This window comes from Cervus canadensis, chromosome 13 (genome assembly GCF_019320065.1).
Source record: "Cervus canadensis isolate Bull #8, Minnesota chromosome 13, ASM1932006v1, whole genome shotgun sequence".
NCBI classification, from domain to species: Eukaryota; Metazoa; Chordata; class Mammalia; order Artiodactyla; family Cervidae; genus Cervus; species Cervus canadensis.
This window is the reverse complement of record NC_057398.1, coordinates 28,057,050-28,083,625: the sequence shown is the minus strand read 5'-3', so window position 1 is coordinate 28,083,625 and position 26,576 is coordinate 28,057,050. Positions and strand designations below refer to the sequence as shown.

The window sequence follows — 26,576 nt, the reverse complement described above, 5'->3', positions numbered from 1 at the left end:
AAATCGGAATAAAAATTACAATAGCGCTTTTAACTACCTAGTCATTATTCATGACTTTCTTCATTTAAAATGTTAACCTATTGAAATGGGTTTCCTAGCATAATTTTTTTATGTCCAAGTTATTTCATAGGACTCCAGACCACTATAAATCTAACTCAAAATAGTGTTTCTATAAGTTCATTATACCAAATTTTTCCTAATATAAAAATATTTAATCCAGAAAGCATTTTTATTCAAAATGAACCATGCTTTCTTTATATAACATACACCATACAATCTTCACGTGTGTAAATGCATACAATATGCATAATAATGTATATATATATGTATATATAATTAGGTACAAGTAACATGCAATCTTACATATGTAACAACCTAGAAATTACATAAATTATAATCACTTGCTTTTTATTACATGGCATTAAATGTCAATGAACCACAAAAAGAAAAAGGAGTCAAAGCTGAAAGACAAATAGAAAATATTACCAACACAGTCAGAAGAGAGATATTTAAACAAAATCTATACAATGGAGAGAATATAAGTTGCTCTCTTATTCCCCAAAAATAGCAGAAAGGAAAGTACAGTAATACAAAATTTTACCTGTAGAGCGCACTGGAAGATTCTGAACCTTGATCCCAAAACTTTTACGGGGCTCATCTTTGTCCAGAGACGAAAGCAACTGGGAAGTAGGTGCTGGGACTGCTGCAGATTGAACTGATCGGGCTGGAGAGTCATCACTTGAACTACTGCTGGAATCAGTGCTACAGATGGGCAAAGAAAAAAACAAACAAGTGAAAAAACCAACAAAGAATCACACATAAAACTTCTTATAGTCAACAAGTGGCAATCATTAAAAGGTCTAAACTTCAGGTCCGGGTTTTCTGGATACCCTACTTTCTCCACATCTATTTCACATCTACCTTCAGAGATTGCGGAAGACAGCAAACATTGGCCTAAGAATGTAGAAGTAAAAGTAACAATCTTTTACCACCACAGGCCACCAAAAGACAAATGTTTTGTTCTGTGCAAAATCTGAACAATTTTTTCCAAATAAAATAAGACTGGTAAACACACATGACTTAAGGGTAATGTTAATAAAATAGTGGATATATGAGTTTTGGATTCAGAGATGTCTATTTAAATCCTGACTCAGACATACAGCATGTATCCTTGGACAAGTCACTTAATCTCTTGCTAGGGCTTAGTTTCTACATCTGTAAAAATGGAAATAATAATAGTACCTATCTCACAAGGTTAAGAAACAAAAAACCACACAGGTTTAGAGTTCAGAATATGACTGGCAAGAAATAAATGAAGTGGTAATGCTGTTACTATTATTGTTACTACTACTATTACCACCACCTCATAGATAATAATTTTTAGGAAAACACAGATATTCAAAATAATTTCCCAGGTTTATATTTTTGAAGGATTAATAAAGAAACATTATACAAATTACTAGAATCTTGTCAGTTTAGGCTCTTTTCTCTGTGAATAACGTGAGAAATGAGAGTCAATGAAATTTAATTTTTCTCTTCAGTTTAATACAAACCTTAAAGTGTAAGACAATCACAGTTGAAAGAAAAGGAGATCATCATTGCAATAAAAAGAATAAAATATCTACAAATAAACCTACCTAAACAGACAAAAGACCTGTATGGAAAAAACTATAAGAAGCTGATGAAAGAAATCAAAGATTACACAAACGGATGGAGAGACATACCATGTTCTTGGACTGAAAGAATCAATACTGTGAAAATGACTATACTACCCAAAGCAATCTACAGATCCAATTCAATCCCTATCAAACTACTAGTGATATTTTTCACAGAACTATAACAAAAACTTTCAGTTTGTATGGAAACACAAAAGACAATTTGTGTTTTGTCAAAGCAATCTTAAGAAAGAAAAATGGAGCTGGAGGAATCAACCTTCATGACTTCAGACTATACTACAAAGCTACAGTCATCAAGACAGTATGGTACTAGCACAAAAACAGAAATACAGACCAATGGAACAAGACAGAAAGCCCAGAGACAAATCCATGCACCTATGGCCACCTTATCTTTGACAAAGGAGGCATGAATATACAATGGAGAAAAGACAGCCTCTTCAATAAGTGGTGCTGGGAAAACTGTATAGCTACATGCAAAAGAATGAAACTAGAACATTTCTGAACACCATAAAATAAACTCAAAATGGATTAAAGACTAAATGTAAGGCCAAAAACTATAAAACTCTTAGAGGAAAACATAGGCAATATACTCTTTGGCATACATCACAACAATATCCTCTTTGACCCACTTCCTAGAATAATGGAAATAAGAACAAAAATAAATAAACAGGACCTGATTAAGCTTAAAAGCTTTCACAAAGCAAAGGAAACAATAAACAAAATGAAAAGACAACCCTCAGAATGGGTGAAAATAATTGCAAATGAAACAACTGACAAAGGATTAACCTCCAGAATAAACAAACAGCTCATCTAGCCCAATACCAGAAAAACAAACAACCCAAACAAAAAATAGGCATGTGAAAAGATGCTCAATATTGCTCATTATTAGGGAAATGCAAACCAAAACTACAATGAGGTATCACTCCACTGATCAGAGGCCACCATCAAAAAATCTACAAACAATAAATGCTGGAGAGGGTGTGGAGAAAAGAGAACCCTATCACACTGTTGGTGGGAATGCAAATTGATATAGCCACTATGAAGAACAGTCTGGAGACTCCTTTAAAAACTAGGAATAAAACTACCATATGATCCAACAACTCCACTACTGGATATATACCTGGATAAAATGATAATTGAAAAAGACACATGTACCCCAATATTCATTGTAGCACTATTTACAATAGCTAGGGCATGGAAGCAATGTAGATGTCCATCAACAGATGAATGGATAAAGAAGTTGTGGTACATATACACAATGGAATATTACTCAGCCATAAAAAGGAACTCATCTCCTCAGTTCTAATAAGGTGAATGAACCTAGAGCCTATTACAGAATGAAGTCAGTCAGAAAGTGAAAAACAAATATCATATATTAACACATATATATGTAATCTAGAAATATGGTACTGATAAACATATCTGCAGGGCAGTAATAGAGACATAGGGAGTGGATTTGTGGACACAGGGACAAGGAGAGGGTGGGACAAATTGAGTGAGTAGCACTGAAACATATACACTGCCATCTGTAAAATCAGACAGCTGGTGGAAATTTGCTTTATGACGCAGGGAGCTCCAATCTGCTACTCTGTGACAACCTAGAGGGGTGGGATGGGGTGGGAGGTGGTGGGGGAGGTTCAGGAGGGAGGGGATGTGCATGTACCTATGGCTGATTCATGTTGGTATATGGTAGAAACCAACACAAAACTGTAAAGCAATTACCCTCCAACTAAAAATAAATTCTGGGAAAAAAGAAAGACAAGGAGAAAACATAACATGGCAACATGGTCAGAATAAGAGACAGACACTATAACATGTTTATAATGCCCAAGAACCATGTGAGAAATATTAAATTATCATTTCAGTACTCCATGTGCAAGACTGCTATGGCTTTAAGTTCTTTTATAGCATTTCCAAATACACTAAAAATAAAAAGCTATTTACAGGTTCTGTTATTTACAGGGTTCTGAAATTCTGCTTCATACTCTCAGCTCCTTATAGTGGAAGACTTAATCCTTTAAGCAAACAACTCAGGATGGGGGTTGGGGGTGGGGCACAGGTGGTAAATCCACCTTAGGCACACTCCCTAAAAGAAAAATTCAATAGTTTTTGTCATTTGCACTCAGACTAGAGCTCTCACATCCACAACAAACTCTGAACCAGTCAGATGAGTAAGTCCGACTCCAAGAACTGAGACCAACCGGCCTCAGGTTGGGGCCGGCGGAGTGGAATACCCTAAGAAAATACAACTTACACAGAATTTTATTTAGTTCTCACATAAGGCAAAAGATAAAAAAACTTTATGAAGTTATCAGAGTTTTCTGCAGTTTAAAACATAAAGAAATAAACCTATGCCAGTAAGAGCCAAAAGGAGATATCTGAGTTACAAAATACTAACTACTATGGATAAAAGCCTCAAGACGGAATCACAAGTCATCATTACCAGGCCTCCTAGAAATGACTGGGCTTCAGTTTTCCCAACAATAAAAATAAATTTTTTCTAGGTTATAAAGTAAAAGTAGTGTTACAACTACCAAGTGAATAAGATGAGATGGCTGGATGGCATCATTGACTCAATGGACACGAGTTTGAGCAAACTCCAGGAGATAGTGAAGGACAGGGAAGCCTGGTGTGCAGCAGTCCATGGGGTCACAAAGAGTCGGACACGACTTAGCAACTCAACAATGTAAACAAACTGAACAGGACGCTGTGCTGAGCTTAGTCGCTCAGTCATGTCCGACTCTTTGACACCCCACGGACTGTAGCTGCCAGGCTCCTCTGTCCACGAGGATTCTCCAGGCAAGAATATTAAAGGGGGTTGCCATGCCCTCCTCCAGGGGATCTTTCTGACCCAGGAATCAAATCGGAGTCTCCTGCATTGCAGGAGGATTCTTCACCATCTGAGCCACCAGGAAAGCCCAAGAATATTGGAGTGGGTAACCTGTCTCTTCTCCAAGGGATCTTCCCAACCCAGGAATTGAACCAGAGTATCCTGCATTGCAGGTGGATTCTTCACCAGCTGAGCTACTAGGAAGCCCAAATAGGACACTGCTGCTACTGCTAAGTCTCTTCAGTCATGTCCGACTCTGTATGACCCCATAGACGGCAGCCCACCAGGCTCCCCCGTCCCTGGGATTCTCTAGGCAAGAACACTGGAGTGGGTTGACATTTCCTTCTCCAATGCGTGAAAGTGAAAAGTGAAAGTGAAGTCACTCAGTCATATCCGACTCTTAGCAACCCCATGGACTGCAGCCTACCAGGCTCCTCCGTCCATGGGATTTTCCAGGCAAGAGTACTGGAGTTGGGTTGCCATTGCCTTCTCCGAAATAGGACACTCCTCTCATTCAAATTAACCCATGTGTGCTCAGTTGTATCCAACTATTTGCAACTCCATGGACTGCAGCCTGCCAGGCCTCTCTGTCCATCGAATTTTCCAGGCAAGATTACTGGAGTGGGTTGCCACCCCCTTCTCCAAGGGATCTTCCCGACCCAGGATTGAACCCAAGTCTCTCTCTCTTTTTTTAATTTATTTATTTTATTTATGTATTTATTTTTGAACCCAAGTCTCTTGCATCTTCTGCACTGGCAGGTGGATTCTTTACAACTACTGCTACCTGGGAAGCCCCATTCAAATCAAGGGTTAACAAAATTAATCTCCTGTTTTTAGCACAGGAGGAAAAAAAATGGTTATTACATGTATTACATACTCCAAGCAATACAAGATTATTCATAAGGCCACCAGATGACTACAGTATAAAATATGCATGTGACTTATCAATTTAATTTCAAGGAACCATAAAATCACCATTATGGGAAACACTTTACTATCAATACTACCATTATATACACCAAAATTTCTTAGCAATAGTGGGGAAAGATGTAAACAAATATGGCCAGGAGCAGAATTTCTGGGTACCAAAATAAGGAACCAACAAAGTTCTGTTTAAGTTTATGTTATAAAAATGCAGAGGAATCAATGATAATGATTTGAAAGCATAAAACAATGATAGAAATGTCATCACACTTTTGTTTAATTTCCTGCTACCACACCAATTCTGAAACAAGATATAAAATTTAATTGGCAGAAATATCTGCTAATCAATTTGGAGTTAAAACTAAAAAGAAGGAAAGGTTTATAAATAAATTATGAAATGATAAAACAATATAACCTTTGAGTTCAGATTTTAATATGCTAACCCAAAACTGTAATGTATACTTCCAGTGTAATCTGTTAAATGTACTGTGGATTTCAAGATCTTGAATCAAAACAGGTCCCCAAGTATTTTTCAGCCCTATAAACTGAAAGAAAAACCAAATTCTCAGAATTTTTGGGTCAATTTTAATTTTAAAAAATTTTTATTTTCAGAATCTTCTTAAAACTAAAAAATCACAAGAGTTCATCAAAACTTACAATGTATAGTATTTTGTACTCAGTTGCTTAGTTGTATCAGACTCTTGGTGAGCCTTTGGACTGTAGACCACCTGTCTCCTCAGTCTATGGGATTTCCCAGGCAAGAACACTGGAGTGGGTTGCCATTTATTCCTCCAGGGGATCTTCCTGACCCAGGGATCAAAACTGCATCTCCTTCATTGCAGGGGGATTCTGTACTGCTGAGCCATACTATACAGAGAAGCCTGTAGAGTATTTTAGTTGTTTCTTAAAAGTCAAGAATAGTTAATAGGAAGCTTTCCAATCTAAATTGTCTATTGTATTGGTAATGAAGATGCATCAACTAATAGCTTTAAGAAAGTGGGTTTTAAATTTACTGGGCCACAAGAGAAACACAAAAAGATGTCCAACATCGCTAATTACTAGAGAAATGCAAATCAAAACTACAGTGAGGTATCACTTCACACTGATCAGAATAACTATCATCAAAAGAGTCTACAAATAATAAAGGCTGGAGAGGGTGTGGAGAAAAAGGAACCCTCCTACACTGTTGGTGGAAATGTATTTAAACTGGTGCAGCCACTACGGAGAACACTGGGAGGTTCCATAAAAAGCTAAAAAACAGAGCTACCATATGATTCTGCAACCCCTCTCCTGGGAATATATCTAGGAAAAAACACACTTGGGGACTTCCCTGGTGGTCCCAGGGTTCAGAATCCACCTTCCAATGTAGCAGATGTGGGTTCGATCCTTGGTCGGGGAACTAAGATCCCGCTTGCCACAACCAGAGAGCCCATGTGCTCTAGAGTCTGGGTATGGGCTAGACTTCTTCTAGAGAGAAGCCCACAGGCCACAATGAGAGAAGCCCATGTGCCACAGTGAAGCTCTTGTGTACCACAAGTAAGACCCAATGCAGCCAACTAAATAAATATTTTTTAAAACCCCATAATTTGAAAAGATTTATGCACCTTAATGTTCACTGAAGCATTATTTACAAAAGCCAAGATATGGAAGCAACTTAAGTGTCGATCAACAGATGAATGGATAAGATATGGTGTATGTATACAATGGGATGTTGCTCAGCCATAAAAAAGAATGTGGGAGGGAGGGTAAATTAAGAGTTTGGGATTAATATATACACACTACTATATATAAAGTCGATAACCAACTACTATATAACACAGGGAACTATCCTCAGTATTTTGTAATAACCTATAAGCCTTCCAATGATGGCTCTGTGGGTAAAATAACCATTTGCAATGCAAGAGACACAAGAGACATGGGTTCGATCCCTGGATAAGGAAGATCTCCTGGAGAAGGAAATGGCAACTCACTCCAGTATTCTTGCCTGGGAAATCCCATGGACAGAGGAGACTGGTGGGTCCCAGTACATGGGATCACAGAGTCAGACATGACTGAGCGACTGAGCACACCTAAGGAGAAAGAATCTGAAAAAAAAAAAAAAAAAAGGGTAACAGTGAGAAATTTTATTTTCTTGGGCTCCAAAACCACTGCAGATGGTGACTGCAGCCATGAAATTAAAAGATGCTTGCTCCTTGGAAGAAAAGCTATGACAAACCTAGACACACTGCAATCCATGGGGTCGCAAAGAGTCGGACATGACTGAGCAACTGAACCGACTGATGTACAACCGAACCACTTTGCTGTGCACCTGAAACTAGCACAACACTGTAAGTCAATTTCACTTTGATAAAAAACTATAAATAAAAATTTACCTGACCTTATCAGTATTATATTGTCAACATCACTTAAAAATTCTAAATGGTAAAGAACCTGAAAGAATTACAATTTAAAAGAAATCTAGTTACACTTTTCCTAAGCACATAAGACAATTAAGGCTGAATTATTTTTTGTATGTGCTTAAAATTTTTAAATTACAATTACTAAGGGGAATTCCCTTCTGATCCAGTGGATAGGATTCTGTACTTTCACTGCTGTGGACCCAGGGTTTATCCTTGGTGGAGGAACTAAGGTCTTGCAGGCCATGTGACATAGCCCTCTACTCTCCTTCCCGGAAAAAAAATTATTCAGAAAACTAAGAAGTGGATCTGATTGAAATTTTCCATAGTGGAGAAATACAAGTGATTGGTTACATAGTAATTCTTGATAAGCAAACAGAATATGGGATGTCAGGATTCTCTTAAACCAAATTATGTTGTCAAATAAGTAACCGTTACTGTTTCCACAGCCATTTTGTACACAGAACTACAGTGAGCATTTGACTCTTAACACTGAAAATGTCAAGATACTGCATATGTCTATTTATAAAATGTGCTCAGTCACTCAGTGTGTCCAACTCTTTGCGATCCCATGAACCATAGTCTGTCAATGGAATTTTCCAAGCAAGAATACTGGAGTGGATTGCCATTTCCTCCTCCAGAGGATCTTCCTGATCCAGGGATCAAACCCTAGTCTCCTCCATCACCTACACTGCAAGCAGATTCTTTTACCACTGAGCCACCTGGGAAGCCCACTGATAAGATGACTCAGGGATAAATTTGTTCACATACAAGAGTAACATCCAATGACACACACATACACACACATATATACATACTTGTAGTTGTAAACATTTGATTATGAGAAATATACATCTATGCTTGTTTTTTTTAACCTGGAATATTAAAAAGCATTTCACCAAATTAAGTTGAGAAACAAAAGTATGGCCTAAGTGGATTTTTTTTTTTTTAGTTCTACCACTTTATTGTTACCAACCCATCTCCCTCCACCCTCATGCACACATGCTCAGTCATGTAACCCCATGGACTGCAGCCCGCCAGGCTCCTCTGTCCATGGACTTTTCCAGGCAAGAATACTGGAGCGGGTTGCCATTTTCTTCTCCATGGATTTTTTTTTTTAAAGGAACCAGGAAAGTGACTAAAAAATTTGGCAGTTAAAACAGTTAAGAAGGCTGATTTGTTAAAAGCAGACATAATCTCAAGTGACAACTTTCCAACAATCTCTCTTCCTTTCTATCATGCAACTAACAATTTTTTTCTCTACATACAGTCAATATATAAGCTTAAGATAAAAGATGCCAAATGCAGATTTTTCATCAGGCCTGGGCAATTCAAAATGTCCCTGCTGTCCTTGGGGCTTCCATAAAATGAACGGGTAAAATGATCTAATTTCTTAAACAGAACATATCATCATACCAGGTAATAATCCCTTTAGGTCCAGTTTTTCACAAGTCCAAATTTTCAAGACAATCTTATCTTTTTAGTGCAGCAGTTCTCTAAATGTGGTGTGAGGACCTGTGAGGATCTCCAAGGTCCTTTTGAGGGTCTCTGAGGTCCTCCCTATTTCAATTATGTATCTGTGTGAGGCCACATTTTCTTCATATACTTCACACTTTTTCATATAAAAATTTTATAATCACAATTTGAATACAGAAGTAGTTATGAGAATCTAGCTATCTGCTGAGATGCCACTCATCTCACTCTTTTTTGTTTTAAAAGATCGTTATGTCACCCAGCCAGAGAGCTAAAATTAAAACTGACTATGGAGCTTCCTCCCCAGAAGCAGACAAGTTGAGGTAGATGGCTCTCCCAAGATCATGGATGAAGATCTTTGTCTCCAATATGAAACTATTCAGTTTGTCTTTGCTCGACTAGCTTTTTTCCTCTGTAAATTCACAGGAAGACAATGGTCCTTAACGCACAGGAAGACAATGTCCTTAACTCTGGCAACTGTCACTAAATCTACCGCGAAGGCCATAGTTGCACAACCAAAGTCCCTAGAATTTCTTGCTAAGGTGGTTTGGATAACAGAATTGCTTTCAGTTACTGGCAAATCAAGCCATAAGTTTGTGCCATAGCAAATACCTCCTGCTATACCTGGATCAATCCCTCTGATCCTGGAGGAAACACAGGAAATTAACAAAGAAGCCACTTGACTTAAGACAGGTTAATGCCCCTTTGGGTACATTCTTTGCTTTATTGGGTACCAACTTGTCTGGTTCCCAGGGAGCCTTAAGGAGCATTCTAGTCTTTTGGTATTATCCAACTGACAGTCATCATTATAATCTCCCTGGTGGGCTGTATTCTCTCAAGGGTCTTAAATTTATGTTTGTAGTCATCAGCAATACATTAGATGGTCTCACTGCACTTGGAGAGAAATTAGATGAAGGAGGTGAACAGCAAAAACAATTCTTTCACAGACCAGGCTCATAACCTATGAGTTTCACGCCCAGACAAAATCAACAACCTGATGGTGACCAAGAGTAGCACTTACAGCAAATTTTTGGTTAAACTCTCTCGTATGAGAAGAGGGCCAAAAAGGGGGGAGGGTGTTAATTAAGCAAGGAGACCATTACACTGAGGTGGCTCTAATAATTTACAGCCCTACATAAGTAAACCAAACCCTAAGCCTGCAAATGCTTCAAGATTAGGAAATCAAACCTAACGACAACCAACAACCAAAAGCCAGTCAGCCTTTTCCAAATAAGGCAAATACTAAAGCCATAACTGATCAAATAATTTTTCTGCTTTGCTTTTCTCCATGAAAGTCTTTCCCTCCAGCTCCTGTTGATGGAGCACTCCTAACCACTTCCAGTTTGGCAGTGCCCAATTCAATTAGATTTTTGCTCAAATAAACTATTAAAATTTAAAAGGAAAGAAAAAACTATATGACAAATGAATCAATAAAATTTCAAACTAAAGTTTAAATTTCAAATATGGCAAAATGTCAAGAGACAGTACAAAATAAACAAAAGCTCAGTAATTTAAAAATATAAAAGGGTCCTGAGCCCACCAGAAGGTTTAAACAAGACTAGAAACAAAAACCCCACTAGCTTCTGATGTGATCCTAATTCCATTTTACACGCCACCACTTCTGATACAACCTGAATTGCTGGATTAAGTCTGTGGTTTGTTTTGTTTTGTTTTTTTTAAACAAAGAAAAAAAATTTTTTTTAATTGGAGGATAAATGCTTTATGATATTGTGTTGGTTTGTTGTGCATCAATCAGCCATAAGTATACATATACTCCCCCATCTCTGGAACTGCCCTCTCAGCCCACCGCCCCAACCCCTTCTATGTTGTCACAGAGCACTGGGCTGAGCTCCCTGTGTTAATACAGCAGCTTCCCACTCTTGCGACCCCATGGGACTGTAGCCTGCCAGGCTCCTCAGTCCATGGGATTCTCCAGGCAAGAATACTGCAGTGGGTTGCCATTTCCTTCTCCAGGTTTTTTGGTTTTACAAGAAAATCAGGAAGGAAATACTCAACTGTTCAGTCTGGCAAGGTACCTCATTTTGTCTTTCTAAACTTTAATTTCCCTAATGGGTTATGAGACCTTCAAAGGTCCTGCTAACTCTAGGATTCTGTGACTCTCCACCTCCCTGCAAATCTTCCGGCTCTGACACCTCCATACTGTCCCACACAGGAGAGAAGACCCTTGACAACCTGGCCCCAAACTAACTGCCTGGTTGCTCACTCTCACTCTCTGGCCACACTTTATCCCACCCACTAGGGATCTATCCCATGGACAGAGGAGCCTGGTGGGCTGCAGTCCACAGGGCCACAAAAGAGTCAGATACAACTAAGTGATTAAATAACAATGATCTATCCACATAATAGTAAACCAGTTTAGGGACTTCCCTGCTGGTCCAGTGGTTAGGACTCTGCGATTTCACAGGTTCTGTCCCTGGTGGGGAACTAAGACCCCACACGCCTCACAGTGCAGCCAAAACAAACAAACAAGTATACCAGGTTCTAATCACGGGTGCCTCCCTTTTTTCTTATCAGATGAAAGTCCTTAGTTAAATTACTTCCTCTCTAATCTTTCATTTTCTTGCATGTAAATGGTCATAATACCACGTATGAGAGGCTGTGGTGAGGATTTAATGAGTTAGTGATGACAAACTATTTAGCACTCTGCCTAGCACATAGCAATATGAGCGCTCTTGTCCATACCTGTTCCTACTGAAGACACCTTTCTGTACTTCCCTGATTTGCCTTCAAGGATTAGTGAGATCCAAAGTTAACCTCCTGCTCTGCAGCTGTTCTTGACAACTGCACCCCACCCCATAAGCATTCATTAGTTTGTTTTTTTTTTTTTTCTTTTTTTTTTTTTATTTTTTATTAGTTGGAGGCTAATTACTTCACAACATTTCAGTGGGTTTTGTCATATCATTAGTTTCTTAGTTGTGTATTTCTAAACCTCTTTTACTACAATGTCTGTCTCAGACCTCTTTACTCTGTATTATAACCACTCATTTACTGGACTCTTAAAAGTCCAAGACTGGATTCATCCTTGTAAACAGAATCTAGCCATGGTGCCCAATGTATAATGGAGTGTGTGCCTCCAAGATATTATTGACTTGAATTACACAAGCAACTGAAATTGATGCCTAGGAAAGTACACCAAGCTCAATAAAATGAAGGTAATTACCTACATTCAGTATCTAAGAGTGAAACGAAAATTTCTGATAAAATATGACTGTTGGAAACTGCAAAGTATGTCTTTCTTCTTTCATGTTTCATTAGTTATTCAAGGAAAACAATGGCTGTTCTAACCAAGATTCTAGGACTTTGACACATATTATTAACCTGACTGAAAAATCACTGGTAACTGTAAAAACAAAAACACATCATGGATCCTGTCATCTACAACTTTCTAGAAGATTTTTTAAACAGACATTTTCTGGGATGAAAGAAAAAGCACAACTACAACACATAACACAACGCTTTAAATATCTAACAAAGTCTAGAGTCTTTGGATGCATTATTCTATTTCATTCAAAAATCTTGTAACTGTGAAGACTTACATCAGTGGCTCTCGGCTGGGACAATTCTGTCCCCCAAGGGACATTTCTGGTTGTCACAACTGTGGGTAGGGGTGAAGCTTACTGCCACTTAGTAAGCAGAGGCCAGGGCTGCTACTAACATCCTACAATGCACAAGACAGTCCCGACAACAAAGAATTACCTGGCCTCAAATATGAATAGTACCAAGGTTGAGATGAGATGGCTAGATGGCATCACCAACTCAATGGACATGAGTTTGAGTAAACTCTGGGAGTTGGTGATGGACAGTGAGGCCTGGCGTGCTGCAATTCATGGGGTCACAAAGTGTTGGACACGACTGAGCGACTGAACTGAACTGAACTGAAGGTTGAGATAACCCGCCTACATTATTTCTTTGACTGCTTTCTGGTCTTTTGCAAATCCAACGTGCTAATTTTAAGCTGCAATTCAAATGTGGGATCCTTAAAGTCACTACTCTTCCTTATTACTAATATATCACTTCAGGGACTTCTCTGGTGGTCTGGTGCTTAAGAATCTGCCTTGCAATGCAGGAGACGCAGGTTCAATCTCAGGTCCGGGAAGATCCCAAGTGCCACAAAGCAACAAAAGCCCCTGTGCCACTACTGAGCTGTAGTTGTGTCCATAGGACACGTGTATATCCACGCACTCCAAAACCTACATGCCATAACTAGAGAGCCCAAGTGCCACAATTATTGAAGTCCTGGTACTCAGGAGCCCAGGAGCTGCAACTACTGGGCTGAGAGCCGCAAGTAGAGAGTTTGTGCAACTCAATGAAGATCTCATGTGCTGCAACTAAGATGATGCAGCCAAATAAATGAATAAATAAATATTTTAAAATTTGTATTTATCACTTCATAAAGACCTCTGAATAATTCCAAAACTTACAGGAAAAAAAAAAAAAGGTCAACTTTTATAGATTAGACTGAGAGGAAGCTAGGATCAAAAATGTTCTGATGTCATTTGATTTTGGAAAACATGATAAAAAGGGAAACCACACACAGCTTTTTATAATATGTGCTTTGCCATGTCAATAGCAGGATCAAAGTACTTGCAGACGAAACTGTTTTATAATCTTTGAATAAATGGTGAAACAAATGGGTGAAATATACAGTACAGCTCCTCCTACTCTATCAGGTTCACAGCAATGGTAACTACTACAATTCATGTTAACATTGTTCCTCAACTCAATAGCTTTCTTTACCCTCAACTTAGAGATTTAAGATGATAGTTCAGTATCACAACTAGATATTTTTCTCACCAAAGTACCATGGTCAGAGAAATGAATAAAACTTACATTCTCCATAAAGAGCTTAAGGGGTTATTTTGCCTTATAACTTTAAGACATTTTAAAAATTGCCTTTAAGAATGACAATGTAACTCAACAGCAAAAAAAAAAACAAGCCATCAGATGCAAAAATGAGTATCTTTAAACTTGAACAGACATTTCTCCAAGGAAGATACAAATGGCCAAGGCACACATGAAAACATGCTAAACATGACTTTCAGAGAAATTAAAATCAAAACAAGATATCATTTCATACTCATTGCTGCTGCTGCTGCTAAGTCTCTTCAGTCGTGTCCGACTCTCTACGACCCCATAAATGGCAGCCCACCAGGCTCCTCTGTCCCTGGGATTCTCCAGGCAAGAATACTGGAGTGGGTTGCCATATCCTTCTCCAACGCATGCATGCATGAAAAGTCGCTTCAGTCGTATCCGACTCTGTGCGACCCTATGGACAGCAGCCCACCAGGCTCCTCTGTCCACAGGATTCTCTAGGCAATAATACTGGAGTGGGTTGCCATTTCCTTCTCCATCATACTCATTAGGATGGCTATTATAAAAAAAATAGAATATAACTATGTTGGCTGGGATGGAAAGAAACCGGAACTCCTGTGCATTGTTGGTGGAAAAGTAAATGGTATAGACACTGTGGAAAATAGTATGGCAGTTCCTTAAAAAATTACAATTGCCACAATCATTCAGCAATTCCACTTCTGGGTATATAACCAAAAGAACTGAAAGCAGGGGCTCAAACAGATATTTGTTCACCCACATTCAATAGCATGTTTAATAGCCAAAAAGCAGAAGTAACCCAAGGGTACAGAGACAGACGACTGTATAAACAAAATGTGGTATCGATATACAATGGAATTTTATCGAGCCTTAAAAGGGAAGAAAATTCAGGCATATGCTAAAACTTGGATGAACTCTGAGGATATTATGCTAAATGATATAAGCCATTCACCAAAGGGTGAATATTGTATGACTCAATTTTTATGAAGTAACTAGAGCAGTCAAATTTATAAAGACAGAAGGAATGATGGCACTGCCTGGCGCTGGGGAAGAAGAGAATGAAGAGTTCCTGTTTAACGGAAAGATGAAAGGGTTCTGGAGGTGAATAGCGGTGATTGCTGTACAACAAGGTAATGTACTAATGCCACTAGAGTGTATACTTAATGGTTAAAATGGCAAATTTCATGTTATCTATACACACACACTGACTACCTTACCTGCCTCCTAAGAAATCTGTATTCAGGTCAAGAAGCAAGTTAGAACCAGACAAGGAACAAGGGACTGGTTCAGAATTGGGAAAGGAGCACATCAAGGGTGTATATTGTCACCCTGCTTATTTAACTTATATGCAGAGTATATCATGCGAAATGCTGGGTTAGATGAAGCACAAGCTGGAATCAAGATTGCCAGAAGAAATATCAGTAACCTCAGATATGCAGATAACACCACCCTTATGGCAGAAAAGTGAAGAGGAACTAAAGAGCCTCTTGATGAAGGTGAAAAGGGAGAGTGAAAAAGTTGGCTTAAAACTCAACATTCAAAAAATGAAGATCATGGCATCGGGTCCCATCACTTCATGGCAAACAGATGTGGAAACAATGGAAACAGTGAGAGACTTTATTTTTGGGGGCTCCAAAATCACTGCAGATGGTGACTGCAGTCATGAAATTAAAAGACACTTGCTAGAGACATTACTTTGCTGACAAAGGTGCGTCCAGTCAAAGCTATGGTTTTTCCAGTAATGTATGGATGTGAGAGCTGGACCATAAAGAAAGCTGAGCGCTGAAGAATTGATGCTTTGAACTGTGGTGCTGGAGAAGACTCTTGAGAGTCCCTTGGACTGCAAGAAGATCAAATCAGTTAATCCTAAAGGAAATCAGTCCTGAATATGAATATTCATTGGAAGGACTGATGCTGAAGCTCCAATACTTTGACCACCTGATGCAAAGAGCTGACTCACTGGAAAAGACCCTGATGCTGGTCAAGACTGAAGGCAGGAGAAGGGGACAGAGGATGATATGGTTGGATGGCATCACCAACTCGATGGACATGAGTTTGAGCAAGCTCCAGGAGTTGGTGATGGACAGGAAAGCCTGGCGTGCTGCAGTCCATGGGGTGGCAAAGAATCAGACACTGAGCGACTGAACTGAACACATACACACAAAACCTAAGAAGTAAAATACAAAATGAACTGTACTTCTCTTTGTACCTTAGAAAAAATGGAGAGATTCCAAATCAGTCAATGTAACAAGCTATGGGCTAGGTTTTGCTAATAAGGCTCTGCTGAATCAAGAGGTCTCACAACCTGGCTTATCAAGGTAAAGGTTCCCCAGAAATAATTTCAGAGAAATGAGTCAGCTCTAACTGGCAATTCCACAACTATCTGGAAAGAAATGGAGAAAGCATTTTAGGTCTTCACTGTATATATTATAAATTAAACTCTTTAGACCAAAAGTTAATGAAAAGTTAGCTTAAATTCTTGGTATTCAGGATACTTATTGAGAAAAACTGTATTTATATATTAAAGAGTGAAAATGCATTTTAAAATTATGGAAGCAATATTTTAATGTCAATTTTGTTTTGGTCCACATATTTCTTCTATCATTAGAAACCACAAAGACTTCTAATGGGAAAAGATCTGATTTTAAAAATATGATGATTAACTGAAATAGTGAAACTGATAACAGAAGTTTTGTTTCCTTTTCTTTCAACATTTATCTGTTTTTTCCTAATTGAAGTATAATTGATTTACAATGTTTGCTAGTTTTAGGTGTACAGCAAAATAATTCAGTTATTTATATATTTATATTCTCTTTTTCAGATTCTTCTTCCCCGTAGGTTATTACAAGATATTGAATACAGTTCCGTGTGCTATACAGTAGAGGTCCTGTTTATCTATTTTATATACACTAGTATTTATTTGTTAATCCCAAACTCTTAATTTATCCCTCACCCCTTTGGTAGCCATGTTTGTTCTCTATGTCTTTGAGTCTATTTCTGTTTTGTAAATAAATTCACTTATATCATCTTCTTAGATTCTATACATAAGTGATAAAAGAGACTGTCTTTCTCTTTCTGACTTACTTCACTTAGTATAGTAATCTCCAGGTCTGACTGTGTTGCTTGCTGGCTGAGTCGGGGGTGTGGGGGTGTGTGTGCACGTGTGCGCGATGCCTATGTGTAACCTTTACCTCAACAGACACAGCTAGAAGCAGAAAGAGAGCCATAATCCACCAGCAATAATTTTTCTTTACACTGCAATCAGTTTCTAATATAAAAAATAAATTATTTTCTAAGGATTTCTAAGTGTAATAGAAAATCTACACTTCAAAAATTAACTTTTCTGGGTTCTAGTTTCCACCTAGCCTTTACCTATGTAAATATCAAGCATGCCTAAACCTTAGGTACTTTCTCTGCTTTATACATAGATAAGACTAAACACGTGTCGAGTTCATGGTCACTAACGTAGTGGTAAATTCAAATGCGGTAATTAAAATAATTGATTTTATTTATGTTCCTATTCTAAAGTCCAACAGTTTACATAAATGAAGGAAAGAACAAAATTACTAAGGACAATTTTTTAAAGAGCACCTTATTTTGGTGGAAAATACTACTTTATTTTTTTAATACTATTTAAAATTGAGCTTAAATATGCTATGTGTAGCGTATGTGTAGCTTGGTCACAAAAAAATTAAGTACAAGTAACTTCTGGGTGCAACTATAGCTGCAGGTTAATGTTTTTAAGATTATTACTGATACTATTTTTTAGTAGAATTAAATACGAGGAATATGGAAGTAGTTAATCTATAGAATGACAGCTAGATAAGTAAGGGCTACTTCCCCAAAAGCCTACAGGAATATTATTCAGTCTTAAAAAGGAAGACAATTCTGACATTTGCTACAACATGGATGAATCTCTAAAACATCATACTCAGTGAAATAAGCCAGACACAAAAGGACAAATATTGTATTATTCCATTTTTATGAGTTACCTAGAATAGTCAGATTCATAGAGACAAAAAGTAGAATGGTGGTTACCAGGGACTAGGGGAGAGAAGAATAGGACTAGGGTAGAGAAACCATTATTGTCTAATGGTTACAGAGTTCCAGTTTGGGAAGATGAAAAAGTTCTGGAGATGACCAGTGGTGATAGTTGTACAACAAAGTAAATATACTCAATGCCTCTGAACTGTACACTTGAAAATAGTTAAAATGGTAATTTTATGCTATATATATTTTACCACAATTTTTTAAAAATTGAAGGCTTACAAGTTTAGGCATTAAAAACATATTTGGAGGACCTTCCTGGTAGTCTAGTGATTAAGAATCCATTTTGCAATCCAGAAGACACAGGTTCAATCTCTGGTTGGGGAACTAAGATCCCACATGCCTGAGAGCAACTAAGCCCTCACACCACAACTAGAGAGTCCATGTGCCACAACAACAACAACAACAGGATCCCTCATGCCACAACTAAGACCCAATACAGCCAAATAAATAAATACTGAATAAGTATTTTTAAGAAACTATAGTTTGGTGGTTTCAAATCTTAGTGTTCTACTAACAATAGCAAAAATTGGCTATTGGAAAAAAATCAGAAAGTGGCTAAGCTCTTATAAATCTATTACTAAGAATTGCGTCGCATATTTGCTGATGGGCTTCATGGGGCTCTAAAAAACTTCCAAGTTAATTTTAAGATGATGGGTTAGCAGAAAACTAGTCACAAAGTGCAGCTTATTATTATTATTTTTTTAACAGATTTGGGGGCAGGGCAGGTATGTGATCAGATTCTGCCTGGATAGATTCTGCTAAGCACAAAATTCATAGTGGAAAAAAAAACTGTAGCGGATAAAGTGGGCAATTACTTATGTATAAATTCTCACTATAGCCTTTCCTCTAGGGTCAAAAGTACCTTTAGCTTAAATTCCAAAAAGCCTCAGCCTGCAGTGTCATTACATTTTTGGCAATGTAAGACTCACAAAACCTTAAGACTCGCAGAACCTTAAGCCTCACAAAACCTGATACTCAGGTAACTCAAAGCAAAGAGCATCAAACATGAAGGCATTCTAGAAGTGACAAGCAGATAGAACACATCTGCCTAAGGAACAAGACATAGTTCTCTAAGGCAGCAAAGCCCTTAGAACATCCATGGGATGGATGTATCCTTCAAGGGACACACTGAGAAGAAATCTAAACTGCTAATTGTTACAGTGGGATTTATTTCCTCAACCACACACAGTATAAAAACTAGATCTATTTCTTGTATGAACAACTAAATGGTTTAAAAGGCATAAACCAAGAAAGCATACAGATCAAGCTAAACCATTTTGTTGTTGTTGTTTTTAAATTCCCAAATGGTTATGTACAAATGCTGTAGTCTTACCAAACCCACAAGTAAACTTTGAACTTTGGGTTTTGCCTTTCTCCAATTTAACTTTGGAGCCAATTGCATCTCTTTCCTATCCAGATTTTTAAGAAGAGGCTTGCTATTTTCCACTTCTAAACTCTTTATTAAGGCAGCTCCATACTCAAGAGGTTACCAGGGCAGCTAACTCCCCACTAGGAAGCCTAAAGCCATGCACTGTTTGATGCATGTGTTTATTTATAAATGACTTCAAATTACTCACTAAAAAACTCCAGCCTCAAGTCCTTCCTCTTAAACAACAACTCTGCGATTTCTTCCAATGGAAACAAACACAAAGCAGCACTCCAAATGGATCCAACTATCATGACACAGCACATTCAGGAGAGGAGTGTGCCCCTCCCCAGGATCAAAAATAACTCTCAAAGAATCACAGAATTCCCCAGTTTTGGTTACATAAATCGCATCTAGAAACAAGACAAGTATTTATTAAATGTGTGTCTTATTCTAATTCCAACACCAGAATTCCATGTATTTTAAACACACTTTAAACCTTTATCAAAAGTATTAGCCATCATTTAAAAATTACCTTCAGATTAAGAGGTTGAGGTTTTTTTTTCTTTTAATTAAAAAATATCACACAGTTAAGATGACTTAATTTTCTTCTTGGAAGATTAATTTATCGGAGATTTACAAATTAAAGGTTTTCAACAACTGAGACATTCCCTTGGCCACCTTGGAAATCAACATGCATTTTAATATTTTAGGCTGATCAATCCTAAATTTGAAAAAGACAGACTCAGCAAAAACTATATTTTAAGTCTTGGGACTTTATGAAAAGTCCCAAGAGCTTTTTTCATTAATCAGTAATTTCAAAAGAATAGAAGGGTCATGAGAATTAATAAAAATACTGGGTGCTATTCTCTAAAAAAAATGAAAAGAACTAAATATAGATGCACAAATTACTCCATGACATTCCATCTTGATAGAGTTAATTTCTACAACTGTGCTGTCCAACAGAAATTTAATAGAAGACAAAAATGTAATTTAAAGTAGCCACACCTTAAAAAGAACAGGTGAAATTTAATAATGTATTTTATTTAATGTAATATACTCAAAATGTCATTTCAACATGCAGTCAACATAAAAACTAGTAACTTTGTTTTGCTGTATCTTCAAAATTTTGTGTTTTTTAAAAATAGTTCTACTGAGATATAACTTCATACCGTAAAACTGACCCATTTAAAAGTATACAATTAATAGTTTCTAGTATATTTATACAATTATGTAATCATCACCATAATGTAACTTTGGTACATCTACATTGTTCAAGGAAAAAAATGCATACCTATTAGCAGCACACCCCATTATCTTCCATCCTCAGCCCAAGATAACCATTAATCTACTAATCTACTTCCTGTCTCTGTAATTACCTATTCTGGACATTTTACATAAAGAGAATCATATAATATGTGGTCTTTCCTACCATCGTCTGTCACTGGGCATTTTTTTCTAGGTTCATCCGTGTTACAGTGTGGATCAGTACTGATGCACAGACTAGCCAAATTTCAAGTGCTCAATAGCCACATGTGGCTAGCGGATACAATAATGCACAACTGAGTTCTAGAACCAGAACGCTCCCCAATAAACAAGCACATCATCCTTAAACAAGAGGCCATATTAAAGCCTTAGAAAAGACCCTGATTCTGGGAGAGACTGAAGGCAGGAGAAGGGACAACAGAGGACGAGATGGTTGGATGGCATCACCGACTCAATGGACATGAGTTTGAGCAAGCACTGGGAGATGCTGAAGGGCAGGGAAGCCTGGCGTGCTGCAGTCCATGGGGCCGCAAAGAGTCGGACATGACTGAGCGACTGAACAAGAACACGTTAAAGCCATTACAGTACTTAAAAGAAACGCCATTTGTGAGAGGTAACACTTCAGAGGCTTAGCACATTTTAAAATAATTGTTACTGATGGTCCAATGGTTAGGAATCTGTCTGCTAAAGCAGGGGACACGGGGTTCAATCCTTAGTCCAGGAAGATTCCACATGCTGCAGGGCCAAGCAAGCCCATGTGCACAACTACTGAGCCCACCACGCTCTGGAGCCCTCAGGCAGCAACTACTGAAGATGCGAGCCCTAGAGTCCATGCTGTGCAACAAGAGAAGCCGCTGCAACTAGAGAGTAGCCCCAGCTCACCACAACCATAGAAAGCCCGAGAACAGTAATGAAGGCCTAGCACAGTCATAAGTACAGAAATAAACATTTTCTAAAATAAATTAATAATTGTTACAGTATACACAAAAATCATTAAGAAAAACTAACGGAAAAGTGTTATTTTGTTAAAGTCGTGTAAGTTCTCATTTTAATTCCAGACAACTCTAGTAAGTGAGCAGACTGATCCCTAAAAACATACATTTCCACTTCAAGAGTACAGAGGAATAAATAGACAAAGTAGAACTTAGTTCTTGGGTACCTATCACTTTAAAATTTAAAATCTATCTTTGTTGATAAGTTAAAAAAAAACAACAGCAAACCACCATCCTTTATCTGGGATTGTACCAACAAGTTTAAAACAATTTTTCCCCCTAATTTAATGGCATTAAGAAAAACTCATAAGGTTATTAATAAACCAAGTTAAATTCTAAAATGTCCCCTGGACTTCCCTGGTGGTCTAGTGGTTGGGAATCTGCCTGCCAATATACGGAATTCAAGTTTGATCCCTGGTCCAGGAACTAAGACTTGACTTCACGTGCTGTGGAGACAGCAAGCCCGTGCACCACAACTGCAGCCTGCACACCCTAGAGCCCATGCTCCGCAACAAGAGAAGCCACCGTCATGAGAAGTCTGTGTACCACAACTAGAGGAAGCCAGTACACAACAACAAAGACCCGGGGCAGCCAAAAATAAATAAAATTTTTAAAAAATAAATAAAAGATTTTTAAAAAGTCCAATCTTATTTTACTTGAATTACATATTTTCCAATCTGATTCAAAAAAAAAAAAAGAATACTTATTATCACCATATATTTGAATATATTTTTAATTCATTCTACACTAAGAGAAGTTTTCTTTTTTCCAACCAAAAACATTTTATTATTTTTTTACATTTATTGTGCACTTTATTTCTATTAGTATTATATCAGATCCACCTCAAATCATCAGGCATGTGTTCCCTCAAGAGAAGTTTTTTTTAAGAGTATGCCTCAAAAAAAAAAAAAAAAAGAGTATGCCTCAGATTCCTAGGAAAACCAACTCTGTTTTGCAAAGTTAATTTTCAAATATATTTCACTTATTATCTTGTATACCTGGAAAGAGAAGTTCCTTTATCCTACAAAGCGGACGTAGGAAAATGTCCCACAGAAGTGACCTTATACAATTTGTAGCAGCAGGAAACCCTAATAGTATTTCGTGTAACAAATGACTAATAATTTAAGTAAATAAATTATCAAAGGGTGCTCTTTCCATTTTCTCACAAGAGGAAATCACAAAACTATCCTTTACAGATAAGGGTAAACACTGTTTGTACTCGAAGAAACAGATTAAAAAAAAAAAAAAAACTAGGGAGAGGAGGCAGGCAACGAAATCTTGGCTAATTCTAAGCTTCAGAAAATGCTACTGTTTATTTTAAAAGGGGAATAGCACATTTTCCTTTAGTTCTGTGCATGGATGATCCCTTTGTTCAGGGCAGGGTAAAATTATACCATGACTTCTGAGAAAGGCCATAGGAAGCCTTCAAGTGAGAACAAGTCACAAAAGATAAACGAGAATAACAAGGTCTCCAAAACCGCTCTAAGTAAACTTCTACCGTAAGTAAAAAAAGACTAACACAGGTTTCAATCTCATTCCAAAAGTTTAAAACATAAACAAATTTATAGGCACTTACATATAGCTCTGGCACTTCTAAAGACAAAAATAAATGCACTCCTTTATTTGTGGCTTTAATATTTTAGTGACTTCTCAGTGTTCTCTGACAAGGAATTAGGCCATATTTAACTCCTTTATTTGTCAAAAAGGAAAGTTGTGAAAGAGGCTATGCACAAAGCAGTCATGACACTAAAAATCTGTGATTTAAGCATTTTTGTTTTGACTCTGCTTCTAAATCAAATACAATCTGGCACAGTATTTTTAAGTTTAAAGTTTGTTTAGGATTTTAAATTACTTTTTGTTAATTTTTAAAGCAACATTTAAAAATTTACATCAAAGTTAAATTAAAACTCACAAGATACCAAGTCACAAGTTTATCCCCCAAAACTATTTTTCATTCCTTCCACCTAACAAGCCAAAATAAATCCCAGCACCTCGGTGAAAAGAAAGAAAAGGGGCAAGGCAGAGAGTTCTTCACTGCAAACAGACTAACAACTAAAAGCAAGTTCCTGGGGAACTCTGATGATTAATTAATTCGGGGATAAGAAATTCCGTATCAACCAAACACAGAATATGCTGTGAAATACCCAAGCACGGGTACAGCAGAAGTTATTTTTCCAGCCTTAGTTTCTGAGGGGCAGAAGATAGAAAGTTACAGTTAAAACAAGAGAGTAATAATGGAAAGATGCACTGAAGAGTGGCGTTCACACCAGCTTCTATTCTTAGGCTCCTGGATTTTTTGAAAGGCTGCCTCCTTAGCAACACACCGGGATTGACCTGCAGCCACTTCCCAGGCGCTCCTCCCCAAATCTGGCCAGCCCCCACGCGCAGGCCCCGCCCCCTGCGCTGAGGGCCGGGCAAAAACTGGCAAAATAAGGAAGCCTCTGGGAGATGGCAAGCCGCCAACTCAAACTGGATAATTCCAGTTTAGGCTGGTTTGAGTCACAAACAAGCAGTTCCTAGCTCTCCCCATGATATTCAGAGGCACTGGCTGCCCAGGCGGCACACAATGAACTCTCCTCATTTACGCCCAGCTCTAAGTCTACCTCGTTCGTTCTCTTTTCCCTAGCAGCAGAGGCTTCTAATGAAAGCAAGGCTCCTAATACAGTCAAAATGGGTCAGCTTAGCACTGGTTTCCAACACCGACTGCCTATTCCGCACGGAACGCTAACGCTGGCAACACCTACCTACACCTCTCAAAAGCCTTACTGAAATGCTGTACTTAATTTAAAAAAAGGGACTAGACCTATTTATAAATCTCCATAATGGAAGTTAAGCCCATCAGAGCAATTAGAAAGCGAACACTTCCATCTTCCATATTCAGCATACAAAAAAAGGCTTGGCTGGCTAAGGTGATCCCAAAAGACAGAAGTGTGTAGCTTACTGCCCAATAAACTGGAAAGGAATGTTACCAGAATACGGGCTCTTCAGTATGACTGCCACTGATGGGAATGTAAAAAACACTACCAATAAAATTAATTAATTAGATGGGGGTACTCATCTGCTGGGAAGAATTAAAGGCAGGAGGAGGAGGGGACGACAGGATGAGATGGTTGGATGGCATCACCGACTCAATGGATATGACTTTGAGCAAGCTCCGGGAGATGGTGCAGGACAGGGAAGCCTGGTATGCTGCAGTCCATGGGGTCACAGAGAGTAGGACACGACTGGGCGACTGAAGAACAGCAGCTCTTCAAGCACACACCGCTGAACATGTATGCCTTCATGCTAACAACCCCAAAACTGCCTTACAGAGGGAATGAGCAAATGCTTATTCCTCTGTAAATTAACAGTACTTAAAGCAGCCCCACTCAAAATGAGGCAAAACAATGTTATTTTGGATCAGTTTTCTCCAGGACTGCAAATAAACAACAGCAGGCATGTTAGTTCTCCTTCTTCCAAGGTGAATTTTTTATGAGAACTTAAAGGACTTCCCTGGAGGTGCAGTGGATTTAAGAATCCACCTGCCAACTCAGGGCACATGGGTTTGATTCCTGGTGTGGGGGACGATTCCACATGCCGGGAGCAACTAAAGCCCTTGCACCTAGACTATTGATGCCGGTGCCTTGAGCCTGTACTCCACAAGGGTAGCCGGCGCATAATGATCCTGAGTAGTCCCCACTGCCCCAACTAGAGAAAGCCTGTGCAAAGCAAGGAAGAAGAGCGCGTGTGAGCGCGAGCACACACACACACCCCAAAATTAATTTTTAAAAATTTAAGATACCAATATTTCAGGGAAAGAATAATCATTAAAAAAAACTCAAAACCATACTCAAAAAAGCCATCCATCACAAGTAAGAGTTGCAAATTTCAAAATAAAAACTTCATTTAGCAGCTGGAATAGTCCACCATAACAAATACATTTTATTCGTAATACTAATTTTTGGAAAGACATTATCTCTTCTGAAAATTCAATTTCAACTATCTTAAAAAATTAAAAATGAGACAGAAGGACAAAAACAATAAAACAGGCCAAGAATGTCTGTGAAATCCAGAAATCAGATATTTAAAATGCAGTGTTTTACTCAAGTTTAAAATAAGAGTGGAAATAGTTTCATTCTAAATAAAAATAAGGGGCAAAAGACAAAGTAAGAAACATCCTAAGAATATTTATTATCCTTGACTGTGGCTTCTTCTAAAGGCTTTTTAATAAACCTTTACTGTTCTGCCTTGAAACTCCTCTGAATACATCTAAAACATACATTTCACTTGGTTTTATCCCCCAAATCAATAGATATCTAATCATTGATTTTTACATTGTAGGCAGTTTATGTTTCAGTGGTTTCAGAGCACAAGTATCTTCTCTTTACACACTCAAAGAATAATAACAAAAAAAATTCCATTTCAATTTAAGTGATTCATGTCAAACAAGGCAAAAAAACAAATTTTATCTCCAACTAAATTCAGAAATTATTATTCATTATCTGAACCACCAGGAAAGCCCCAATTATAGATAAGATCACCTTTGATGATAAAATTTCAGACAAATGTGTTTTTATGATTAAGCATTGCAACCATCACCAAAAAACCCCACTAATTATTAATCCCTTTAACAACATTAAGAAACTAACTCTTACTTCATGTATGTATCTGTTAAAACTAGTGCCATATCTGACAGTTTCTAGCATACAATACATATCATAGCAAATTACATAGCCAGGTAATATTAATAACATGAGAATTCCTTCTCCCAAT

At 37.9% G+C, this 26,576-nt stretch overlaps 1 protein-coding gene across 2 annotated transcripts in view; it reads right to left on the bottom strand.

Moving 5' to 3' along the window:
• Window positions 1-26,576, bottom strand: part of SPEN (spen family transcriptional repressor) — an 88,506-nt gene that overhangs the window by 27,375 nt on the left and 34,555 nt on the right. For both annotated transcript variants that reach the window (XM_043485892.1, XM_043485893.1), the window contains one exon: window positions 602-762. In XM_043485892.1, coding sequence (XP_043341827.1) covers window positions 602-762 — 161 coding nt within the window. The remainder of the gene's footprint in view (window positions 1-601; window positions 763-26,576) is intronic.